The sequence below is a fragment of the Podarcis muralis genome, chromosome 17, assembly GCF_964188315.1.
Source record: "Podarcis muralis chromosome 17, rPodMur119.hap1.1, whole genome shotgun sequence".
NCBI classification, from domain to species: Eukaryota; Metazoa; Chordata; class Lepidosauria; order Squamata; family Lacertidae; genus Podarcis; species Podarcis muralis.
Genome location: NC_135671.1, coordinates 32,401,597 through 32,414,152, shown reverse-complemented (window position 1 = coordinate 32,414,152; position 12,556 = coordinate 32,401,597). Strand labels below are relative to the sequence as shown.

General features: G+C 48.1%; 1 protein-coding gene across 9 annotated transcripts in view; it reads left to right on the top strand.

The window, feature by feature from the left end:
- The first annotated feature begins 2,193 nt into the window (after window positions 1-2,193).
- RGL3 (ral guanine nucleotide dissociation stimulator like 3) overlaps window positions 2,194-12,556 on the top strand; it is a 33,825-nt gene continuing 23,462 nt past the window's right edge. For 2 of the 9 annotated variants that reach the window (XM_028712536.2, XM_028712537.2), the window contains exons 1-4: window positions 2,196-2,521; window positions 6,733-6,837; window positions 7,904-8,118; window positions 10,349-10,557. In XM_028712536.2, the coding sequence (XP_028568369.2) occupies window positions 2,498-2,521; window positions 6,733-6,837; window positions 7,904-8,118; window positions 10,349-10,557 (553 nt within the window). In that variant the 5' untranslated portion in view covers window positions 2,196-2,497. Of the gene's footprint in view, window positions 2,522-6,732; window positions 6,838-7,903; window positions 8,119-10,348; window positions 10,558-12,556 lie in introns of all 9 variants that reach the window. The other 7 variants (XM_028712531.2, XM_028712534.2, XM_028712539.2 and 4 more) reach the window with 6 other exon arrangements.

Here is a 12,556-nt window from a genome sequence, read left to right as displayed (position 1 = left end):
TTGGAGCCTCAGCTTCAGGATCTGTCCTTCCAGTGAGCACTCAGGGCTGATTTCCTGAAGAATAGATAGGTTTGATCTTCTTGCAGTCCATGGGACTCTGCTTAAAAACCTCAAATAAACCTCCCGAGGGAGTCCCTTTCCACTGTCAAATATCTCTTGTCAATTTTGATTTCTATTCTTCCTTTCAGTCTACAAAGACCCTTGGGGCAGCTTCCATTAAAAAAAAATCAGATTTATCCAATCACTTGGGGGACCCCATGGTTGCATGTCCTCCCCACCCCCATCCCACCCCCTTCATTAAGGCTGCAATATTCACTTGGACTGTGTGCACATTAGTGGCTTAAAGCAAGGTTGTTTTCCTCTGCTGTGTTTCAAGTAACATTTGCATGTGGCTGGACACACCAGAGAGGTGATAGGGGTGCCCACCTGATGCGCATTATCTGATTTGTTTTCCCACACTTGCAATTCCATCCCCCTCCCCAGCTCCTGTTCAAGGAACCTGCCATCTTCATATGCACAGATGCTGTCTGAACTGAACACAGCTCAGCTTAACTGCACCTTGCATTTTCAAGTTGGATGGAAGTGGGGGGAAGGAATGAAGGAAGATAGTTTCTCAAGAGACTACAGGATACCTATGGATTTTGGCTAACGTGCACTTCAGACACCAGTGGCAGGAGGACACTGGAGCAAGGTGTACATAGCCTTGTAAGGACAAGTCCTAGTGAACTCAGTGGGACTAATTTTGGAGTAGATTGCGCTGTAAATCGTTGTGGCTCTTCTTACTGACTCTCACTGAGCTGCTCTTAGACACAGCAAATGGTTCCCACTGGCCAAGGTGAAGTGACTTGGTGAGTTGCTAAGCCACCAGCGGGTGTTTGACTCATTTTACGACTCCTGTTTGCATTTTATCATATTACAGTTTTATTATCATAATGCCTATTCAGAAGCTGCCCTGGAAACACTCCTGGGCAGCACAGAATTGTGAAAAATAAATATTTTCTGCTGTCCAGGGACACGGATCAGCTGGCAACAAGGGAATGCCAGGGGTGGACTTTGGTAATCATTCGTTATTTGACGAGGCCAAAATTTGGCACCCCCAAATGGATCTTCACAGTTTTGCACCCTCTCAGCTCAGCACTCTGTGGGGGTGGGGGGTAGGAAGCCCCCCCACTGCCCTAAATCGAGCACCAACACCCAAGAATGGCAAAAGTGCACACTCCCTGATGAGAGCCAGTTTAGCAAAGCAGCTGAGAAACTACAGTTGCAAGCAAGGAAGCCCCGGGTTCAAATCTTGCCTCTGCCACAGGCAACCTAAATAGGTTTAGCCAAGCTACTACTCTCACCTCTTCCCCTGTCAGCTACTTGGGGTGATACTTTGCAGGGCTAGTGTGAAAAATGCTTGCGATGATGTCTGTAAATCCCAGCTAATATTCAAAAGCCCCACAACAGGAGTAACCAACATGGCGCCTCCAGGCATTGCAGAACTACAGTTCCCACCTTGACAAGTATTATGAATTACTCTCTAGATAAGAGTCCTGTGTAATACTGGATTGGACGAAGTGAATATTGTTTATACATAGGAGACAAATGAAGATTTGGAAATTCTTTACTTTCGGAATTTTATTTTTCTGTCTCAGCCTCTTTTCTACACTCTTCTTTATTTCTCTCTTTTTCTACTCCTTTCTCTCCCTGTCCCCCTTTTCTTCATGTTCTTATTGTTATCGAGATCAAAGCCTTAGTTTGGTTAAACCAGGCAGAGGGCCTTCTCAGTAGTGGCACCCGCCCTGTGGATTGCCCTCCCATCAGAAGTCAAGGAAGTAAACAACTATCTGACTTTTAGAAGACACCTGAAGCAGGCAGCCCTGTTTAGGGAAGTTTTTCATGTTTGGTGTTTTATCCCCCACATCGTATTTTTAATATTCTGCTGGGAACCGCCCAGAGTAGCTGGGGAAACCCAGCCAGATGGGTGGGGTATAAATACATTATTATTATTATTATTGTTGTTGTTGAAATATATTTGATATTAAGCTTTGCAATTTCTCTCTCTCTATTGACCTAATAAAACTTGCTAGAAAAAAGGGTGTTAAGAAATGAAAAGTAAGTAGAAATGCCTAGGGGAGAAGAGGAGGTCTTTGGGGATCTTTTAGGGAAACTGTCTCTTGCGTAGCTCCCTTGAGATTCCACCCCCATCCTTAATTCTCGAAGGAAGAGGTCCCCGGGCACCAGGCGCAAGAAGCCAACCTGCATCGGCCCGCACTGTAAGGCTACCGGATCCGGGCCGGGGCGGAGGAAATTTGCACGGCGGCTCCGCCTCCTGCTGCCTCTGAGCTCGCTGGCGAACCGGACGGCTCCCGAGGAGGAGTCCCCAGCCCGGGCAGGAGCTCTCAGCCCCTCCTCGCAACAGGGCCGGACAAGGCGCCTGCCCCCGTCGCCTGCCCCATGCAAAGCCCCGGGAGGGACCGGCCGAGGCTGCTGCTTCCGAGGAGACCCGACGAGGATGGGCAAAGCGGAGATTGCAATGGTAGGGAGGCGAGGCAGGGAGGTCGGGGGTGCAAGGGGGGCGCGCAGATGTACAAAAGAGACCGGCTTGCTCCTGGAAGAAGAGGGGATTTCGTAAAGGGCACCTTTTCCCACGCCTGCGCTTCACCTCCAGAATTTCCTCTTTCCCCCCAGCTCTTGAACCCAAGCCCCGCTGCATTCGCCTCCTTCCACTGCTCTCCAGATAGACACTCCGCCCTCTTATCACGCTTTAATCGTCGGGGTTAAAGGCTGCCTGAGAAGCAGCCGATCCGCAAGGCAGTTAAGCCGCCGCTAAGTTGCTTAAGGGAGCCCAGGGCGCGGGTCTTCGGGTGCTGCGGCGCCTTGGAGCAGATCCTGAACGGAGCTTTGCAGCGGAGGGAAGCCTCCAGGGTTGCAAGCTGAGACGGGAGGGGCTGCAAGACCCTATGCCCATTGAAGTCAACGCGGCTTTGCACAAATCTAGGACTGCTGCTCTGGAAGCCACAGCAAAGGCTGGTACCCTCTCGCCATCTTTCCCCCCAATGCCAACTGCAGAGAAAGTGTTGCACGGCGCAGCTGTGGCTTAGGATGGGAGGGAGGGATGGCTTTTATGTAGGGTTGTGGTGAGGTTCGGATATTGAAAGCGTCTCTCCATGAGAAACAGGAAAGTGCAGAGCATAAACTGAAAAGGAAAAGTACTACGTAACTCCAGAGGCCAAGCTTCTAATCCCTTGCTCTCAAATTCTTTTAATTCACACACACAGCCCTGCTTCTCACGATGCTTCTCACGAAATGCAGGATCTGAATCCAGACCCCCCCCTCCACTGTTCATAACACCTTCTCTTCCCTGGAGATAGGCCAGACATGTGTATCTTTAAATAATGCAGAATAGGAAAGAGATATACAAAGAGGGAAACAATATCACCGCATGTTTAAAAAGAGGAACGCGTTTTGGGACTTTGCAGATGGATTTCTAAATATCCTAATATTTATAATATGAATTTCTGGTACGGTATTTGAATTCATCATTTTTATAACATTTGACAACAGGATCCAAAGCGCGTGCGTGTACACACAGAGAGAGTTCATATTGTGGCTTTGCAAAATGCTTAAAGTTAGTTGGCAATCATGCATTTTGTGCATCAATAATGTTGCTATTATTCACTGATTTCGATATATTTATTACTTTCCTGGTTCAACTCTCTCAGTTATAAATGATGTTTCCAAGTAATGCAGAGCCACAGTATTTAGGGGTGGGGAGAGATAAAGGGTGTTTTTTGTTTTTATTTTTTTAAAAGAGAGAGATGCCCCTTTTTCGCTTCTGTGCCCCTTTTAGTGAGACCTGGTGGAGGGCACTTGTGCTGCCTTTGCCTTCAGCCACTGGTACCTGGCACAGCGCAGTGCAGATGGTTGTGGTGTTACATTTCCACCTCTTGCAGGACCGGTCTGGCGGCTCTGCTGAGCAGGAAATGTCAAGGAAGGTCACAGGAACGAAGCTGGAGCAACTGGATGGGGTGCAGAGACCAAGCGGGAGGAATTCCTGTCCCCAGGCAGGGCTGCTTTCATCCTTTAGCGCAGTCACGTCCAACTCCCTGGAGACTGCAGAACCGGCAGAGTTGCTGAGCTTTTTTTAGGGAGCCAAAGTTGTTGAAATTTATCAGGGGGTCCAAGGATCAACAAGGATCAACTAGGGACATCCCTACGGGACTGCCTCTCCTGGTATGCCCTGCAGAGGACCTTAAGGTCCACAAATAACAACACTTTGGAGGTCCCAAGCCGCAAGGTGGTTAGATTGGTCTCAACTAGGGCCAGGGCCTTTTCAGTACTGGCCCCAACCTGGTAGAACGCTCTGTCACAAGAGACTAGGGCCCTGTGGGACTTGACATGTTTCCGCAGGGCCTGCAAGACAGAGCTGTTCCGCCTGGCCTTTGGTTTGGACTCTGTCTGACCATTATGTTTCCTCCCTTTAAGGTTTTGATTTATGGGCTACTATTAAAATGAGGCTGCATTTTAAATTGTATTTTAACCCGTATTTTAATAAACTGGCTTTTGTTTGTTTGTTTGTTTGTCCCCCCCCCTCCCATTATGTTTTATTGTAATTTTATTGGTGTTAGCCACTGGGGAGGGCAGGGTATAAATAAATATTATTATTATTATTATTATTATTATTATTATTATTATTATTAGATTGCGATCGACCTGTTTTAGTGGGTCTCCCCCATCTCACCTTACCTGGATAGGAGTGGGTTCAGCTTGGTGGCAGGGCGTGGAACTCCTCGATTCCACTCTGAGTCCAGATATCATCACTCCAGGAGAGGAAGGAAGGAACAGTCTGGTCCTTCCTACACCCAAATCAAAGAGTACTTTTCTCCTGTGTACAGACGACATTGGTAGCACGACCGCAGTTGCATTCTTCTTCCCTGTGTGCTTTTCTAAGCAGCAGCAACCACTGGGGATAAGGCTTCTGACAGGCAGAGTGGGAAAAGCTGCTATGTCAGGTTGCTGTTAAACAAAGCAAAACAAAAGCACAAGAGCAGGGACAGAAAAAGAGGCCGCCCCATAGGTACAAATTCAGGGAGTGAATCCTAGGAACGAGCCCAGTTTCAGATTTACGCACAGTGGCTTCAAGGGGCCAGCTATAGGTGGTCAGATGGGGGCAAGCTACTCAGATGGGGGCTCCCTCTCCTCACTTCCTCTGATACCACCTGTGCTATTAAGGGGGGGTCATAAGCAGGTAAATTAAAAGACCCGACAGATTTTGTATGGCATAAGCTTTTGCGGACTAGAATCCATTTCATCAGATGCATATAGTGTCATCCTTAGAAAGTGTATATTCACACAGGTGCAGAGGGGGAAATGGAAAGCTTATGATGGGGCTAAATGACTGAGAAATGCCAAAAGTACAGTGTGCAACGATTCAATTGCAGCTTAAAATGTATGCAAAACAAGCACCATGACCATTCACAACAGCAGTAACCCGTGATGACAACACAAGCTTCTTAGCAGCGTTAAATCAGGGCCAGACTAAAAGTGACTTGCATTGTGTAGCTGGTCTTTGTTTTGCATGGGGTGGGGAGCAGCCAGAATAGCAGCTTCCTGCAGCTACACTGTGTGTGGTTGGTTTAGGCTGGGCTTTGAGTTGGGAAAGGACGGGTAATCAAAGTGCAGGAGATGAAGCCTTCTTCTCTTTGACTGATTGTTGAACCTTGGTCAATTAATAACGACCTTGAGTCCGCAAGCTCCAACTGTGGCACCAGCAGCCTATGGAAAGGTGAAAACCCAGACAGTGCCATCTCTCTGAGCCACCAAGTGTGATGCCTGAATCATTGTGATAAACAATAATGGCCATACTTGCTCGCTGAGCGCTAAATAGGAAACAGGACAGAAATTTACCCCTCGTCCATGCATAAGCCTCTTTTCTCACCCCCAGAAACCTCCTGTGCAGCTGTGCCCTGAGCCTTTTCCTTTGTTTTGGAGATGGAAAAGCAAACCTGCCAATCTTCCTTCTCTGATAGTTCTACTCCATTCCCTTGCGTACTTCGCTCAAGTTTATTTGTTACTTATTTATTTTTAAAACGTATACCCCAGCTTTCCATCTTGGATGTTCAAGGCAGCTAATACTAACAAAACAACATAACTGCCACGCCATACAACAAAATAAGATCAGGGCCAGCTCAATATATTTTGCTGCCTGAGGCAAGATGGCACCTCCTGCAATTCCATGCACGGGAATGTGACTAGACTGGCTGTTGAATAGTACTTCAATTCTGGCTGCCTTCATCACACCTGGGGCTAGTTTAGGGGGTACAAGAACGACCACATGGTACACACAGCTCCAGCATCTCACTACTGCTCTCTGCCCCCCAACATCTACCGCTGAATGGGTGGAAGCCTCCCTTTACCTAACAATCACATTTTCTTGGCTCCCAGCTCAATTCTTTCCAGCTCAGTTTAGACCTTGCTCTACACCACTGATCCCCAATTAGCTAAGTACTGTTTTTCAAGAGCCAAGCCCTGGACCCCCCTACTTTTGAAAATTTTGATATCTCTATCATAGCTTTTGATATGTGAATGGTGCCATGCCCCCCTCCCCAGGTGGGTTACGCAGACCCTCTGGGATCTTCAGACCACCAATTGGGAACCCCTGCTCTACACTGCCATATGCATATGGTGCCAAGAAGCCAAAAAGCTGTGTCTTAGTTCTGCTTCTGTTTCTTTTCTGCCTCTCCCCAGACACCCCTTCAGCAGTGGGGTGAAGAGGCAGAAGATGGGGCCATCTACAGCATCATCCTTCACCGAGTGAGGGCAGAGCCCATCGCCAACAGATCGTGTCAGCTGGTATGTGGCAGCTTCCCTTATAGGGAATACAGGATCCCTCCTTCTATGCTAAACTGGTTTTTATTATTGGACAGCAGAGGGGACACATGCACGGAAAGTCACGTCTCCCTCATGAGTGCAAGCGTGACAAGGAGCTCTCCTCTCTTTCCCTTGCTCCACCTTGTACACAGGCTGAGACCCTCCCTGCCTGCGGACTGTCTCGCCAGAGTGGTGCATGCTCTAGTTATCTCCCGCTTGGACTACTGCAATGCACACTACGTGGGGCTACCTTTGTAGGTGACCTGGAAACTACAATTAATCCAGAATGCGGCAGCAAGACTGGTGACTGGGAGTGGCCGCCGAGACCTCATAACATCGGTCCTGAAAGACCTACCATTGACTCCCAGTACGTTTCTGAGCACAATTCAAAGTGTTGGTGCTGACCTTTAAAGCCCTAAACTGCCTCGGCCCAGTGTACCTGAAGGAGTGTCTCCACCGCCATCGTTCAGCCTGGACACTAAGGTCCAGCTCCGAGGGCCTTCTGGAGTTCCTTCACTGAGAGAAGTGAGGTCACAGGGAACCAGGCAGAGGGCCTTCTCGGTAGTGGAACGCCCTCCTGTCAGATGTCAAGGAAATAAACAAATATCTGACTTTTAGAAGACATCTGAAGCCAGCCCTGTTTAGGGAAGTTTTTAATGTTTGATGTTTTATCGTGTTTTTAATGTTCTGTTGGGAGCTGCCCAGAGTGGCTAGGAAAAGCCAGCCAGATGGGTGGGGTATAAATAACAAATTATAATATTATTATTATTTCAAATTTGGGGATCCCAAGATTTGTGGTAACCTTTTCAGAAGTGATGGGAATCATTGGAATCTCCTGGATCAAAGGCACGATAACTCCACAAGTATCAGATTTTCCATGTTAACTAATCTGATTTTTCACAAATAGGGTTTTTTTTTAACTGTGCAGTTCCCACTGAAGGCAGGTTGCACCTCTACCCTGTGTATTAGACAACGATAAGCACCTCTTCAATAGGTGTCAGCTATGTGAGTTTCTCCCACCTCATCGTGCCTGTCCCTTTCCCAACAGGATGTCTCCAGCACACCAAAGTGTCCCTTTGTACAGTACCGCACGTGCAAGAAGCGCCTGTTGCGGGCTGCTACGCTCCCCAGGCTGGTGGAGTGGCTGGTGTCTGCCAACGTGGAGGGTGACCTTGGCTACGTGCCCAGCTTCCTGGCCACCTACCGGGCCTTCGCCAACCCTGCGCAGGTGCTGGATCTGCTGCTGCCACAGGGACCGGACAAGTGAGGCACAGGGGTAGGAGGTGGGTGGTTTGGGCAGGAGGAAAATGCTGGACAAGGTGTGCTCCCGATTCAGGAGCCCGGAGAAGGGCTGGTTCTTGATTCTGGCAGTGCGGTGAATTGGGGCGGGAAAAGCAATTCTAACCTGGAGGGTATCAGAGTGATGCCCACCTTGCTTTTCGCCCTGTAGACATGTATGTACAGGGCGAATTTATTTGTTTCATGCAATTAAGTGTTCTTTGGAAAGGGGATATATAGACATGTGGGTGCAGTACGTATTATTGTCATTGAAATTCTACTCAATATTGATCCAGAGCAGAACTCCCAACGTATAGTTAGCAGAGTGAAAACTTAAACACGTTGCAGGATTCCCAAAACATAGACCAGAGGCAATTAATATTTCATCCAGCAGAGCTTTACTGCTACTGAAGGCAGATGAGCATAATGGTCACAAATCCATTACATTCAGGATTGGCACTGTCCATAAGAAATCCAGTTGCAGCAGAATTGACTTACACTTACAATAATAAGTCTTAACCTTCATACTAAGCATACTATGTACAGAACACCACACCAGAAGAAAAAGAGATAGAAAGAGAAAGTGAAACCCAGGCTCCTTCTGGCCTCACTATTATAGTCCGCATGACCTTGACAGAAGAGATAACAGGACCAGTTTAAGCCAGCTGTACACAGCTTCCCTGAAGGAATAACCCAAACATCAGGAACCTTCTGCTTGTTTCTTTCACACAGAGAAGCTTCCAGAAGGAAGCTTCCAGAATAGGAAAGATCTCTACACATCAGATCAATACTTTCTGTATTAAACTGGCAGATATAGGAAGTTCTTTCCCCCCTCAAAAAATGTTTAGGGGTACTCTCAGTTTGACTCAAAAAACCCATCATTTTATAGTTCAATTTGGGAGAAATAAAGACAAATAAATGGACAAAAGTACAAAGATTCACAAAATGTTTAGGGGTATGTGTACCCCTGCGCCCTCCCCCCCCCCCCAGAAAAAAGCACTGGATATAGGAAGAAAAAACAGTGTAGCCTAGGTTGTCGAATGCAATCAGTTCTGGAAGACTGTTCAACTTCCAAAACACTTGACAACTGAGGCACAATGGGCGGTCAAAGAATTCAATTGAAAAAATAGAGAAGCGTGCCTTAGAAGCTGTTTGACTTCCGAGGCGTGTTCGAAAACGGAAGCAATTACTTCTGGGTTTTCGGCGTTTGGGTTCTGAAACATTCGGCTTCTGAGATGCTCGAAAACCGAGGTTCTACTGTACAGGCTGTGACTGTTTTAGGTGCATCCAATATGTGTGCAGCTGAGGACGCGGGCATTGTTCCAAACCCAGGAACGTCCCCCAAAAAGGGGGTAGAAGGGGGCAGGGGTGGAACAGGACGTTTGGGGATTTTTGCCGTGGTGTTTCAAAAATATGTGATTTCACTTAATCGCAAGGTGCCTTGGAATGTGGCCTCTGCGTAAAGAGGGAGTTGTCTGTAATGAGATGCCAGATGGGCAGTGAAGCTTGGTGAAGTCCGAGCAGCATAATCTGGCAGGACGCTTAAGGAGGGGTGACCTCAGGAAGAAATCCTGGTGAAGGCAGCATGGAATCATCGACTGGTAGAGTTGGAAGGGACCCCTGGGGTCCTCTAGTCCAGCCCCCTGCAGTGCAGGAATCTCAACTCAAGTATCCAGGATGGATGGCTATCCAACCTCTGCTTAAGAACCCCAAAGGAAGGAGAGTAAACCTTCAGAGGGAGTCCCTTCTGCTGTTGAACAGCAGGCAGCTTATGTGGGACAGGAGCGGTTAGGGGCACCGGCAGGGGCGGGGGGAGAGAGACAGGGGTCAGCAACCTTTTTCAGCTGTGGGCCGGTCCACCGTCCCTCAGGCCATGTGGTGGGCCAGACTATATTGGGGGGGGGGGGGTGAACGAATTCCTATGCCCCACAAATAACCCAGAGATGCCTTTTAAATAAAAGCATACATTAAAAACCCAAGCAGGCCCCTCAAATAACCCAGAGATACATTTTAAATGAAAGGACACATTCTACTCATGTAAAAACATGCTGATTCCTGGACCATCCGCGCGCTGGATTGAGAAGGCAATTGGGCCGCATCCAGCCCCCAGGCCTTAGGTTGCCTACCCGTGGATAAGAGCCTAATCAGTTTGTGAGTATATGTACGTGTGTTTGTGTATGGCTGGGGCCTGACTCTGTTTCCCTTCCGGCTGCAGGGCAGTGCTGCACGTATTGGAACTCTGGCTGCAGCATCACCCTGGGGATTTCTGGGAGCCCCCCCACCATCCCAACCTGCAGAGAACCTTGAGCTTCCTGCACCAGTCTGCTCGCGACTCCCCAGTGTGTGCTCTGGCAGAGGGGCTGTGGCAGTCCCACAAAGACGACAAGGAGGAGCGCAGGAGGGCAGGTGCTGCTGAGGCAGAAGGTAGGGATTTCTCCTGCCCTGGGGCCATGACACAGAGGTAGGAAGCGTGCTGTCCTATTTTTGAATGCTTCCTCAACTGGATTCTATCCAAACGCGATTCCTTAGAGCCATCCTTAGGATTCCCCCCTCGGTAGCGGGTGCGGTTATGAGATTAGAGGTCGGCTGGCAAGCTCTACGGTATGTGGCCTTGAAGACGAAGCTCTGGCTATCGCTCAAGCTTTGTTTTAAACCAGTGGGTATTGCCCCCTTGATATTGAGGGACGATTTCCAATCATCGTGGGAAAGGGAGGTCATTAACGAGGTTCAATCCTGCGGATTGTCTCACCTTTACTTTGAGTCTATGACGTACAATCAAGCTAGAGCTGTGATCTCCCGGAGACTGAGTGACATTGCCAGACAAGAGGACATAGCCCAGGTAAAACCAGGGATGTTCCTAGGGGACCAGATTTATCGGACCATACCAGCCCCCTGCCTTGCAGAAATCCACTATGTGGAATACCGCAGACTACTTACAGTGGCTAGATTAAATGTCCTTGACTCTGCGATATTGTGGGGAAGGTACAGGGGAGTACCATACGCCCAGAGAACCTGTCATTGTGCCATGGGTGTGGTTGAGTCCACCGAACACATTCTCTTGACTTGCCCTTCTTATGCAGAGTTTAGACAAAATTTTATAGAGCCACTCCTATGTCAATTTAGCTTCCTACCCGGAGAAAACCAGGTTTTACACTTGCTGAATAATGTCACTAGAGCTATACCTTCCTCGGTGGCCAAATTTCCTTTTTTAGCTTTTAAGCGTCGCAAGACTATAATTGACTGTATTGATATGGGGCTATCTGTTTAGCCCATTTTAGTGTTGGCTAAGTTCTAAAATCTTCCTGGATGTTTTAACTGTGTATTGACAAATGTACTTTTTTCTGACTGATGGTCGAATAAAAGGTTGATGATGATGATGATGATGATGAATGCTTCCTCGCATAAAAAGCTCCCTGCATGTTGCAAACGAGAATTGTGTCTCTGATGTGCTAGTGTATCACATGCAGAGAGGCTATTTTTACATTGGGGAACATTCAAAAATACGCCTTTTTCCTGCAGCCTGAAGCGGAGAGTCTCAGAATTCCACCACCCCCTTCTGCACAATACGTATGTTAACAATAAGTTTGGAGGCAGCCTAGTTATTCCTGGAGTAATCACAGAATAACAATGTGTTGGCTTTTATTTTACCAGAAAGGCACAAGGGTTAGGCAGGGAAGGGGAGAGGGGAGGTCTCTAGTTTAGTGTTTTTCTTGCTGGATTAACTCATTTGGAGAAGCTATGGCTCTGCCACCATTCCCTGTTTTTCTAGATGAAGAAGGCAATTCTGGCTGCATGCTGAAGAAAATTGGTGAGAACAAGGGAAGGGTGAAGGCACCAGGCTGCAAATTTTGCCACGACTTTTGCCGCCAATGGAATTTTGCATCCCCAAGAGCAGGGGTCAGCAAACTTTTTCAGCAGGGGGCCGGTCCACTGTCCCTCAGACCTTGTGGGGGGCCGGACTATATTTTGGAGGGGGGGAATGAACCAATTCCTATGCCCCACAAATAACCTAGAGATGCATTTTAAATAAAAGCACACATTCTACTCGTGTAAAAACATGCTGATTCCTGGACCATTCGCGGGCCAGATTTAGAAGGCAATTGGGCTGGATCTGGCCCCTGGGCCTTAGTTTGCCTACCCATGCCCAAGAGAGAGGCTCCAAAGATTGTCAGTTTCCTTAGGATAGTTTGCCCCGTTGGGTTGTTGGGATACTGCCAGGGAGATAACGTCCATCTGAGTCCCCAAGCCGGCTGCCGGACGATCCATCGACCTCCCGTAGTCACGCAGTCACGCAGTATCAGCAATTAGCGACACGAAGCCTTAGAAATAGATTGCCACATTCCTAGGCTGGTGCACACTCTTTCAGCAGAATCCACACAGCAAAAGATGCACAGCAGGAGAGCATATTTACAAGTTTATTCCA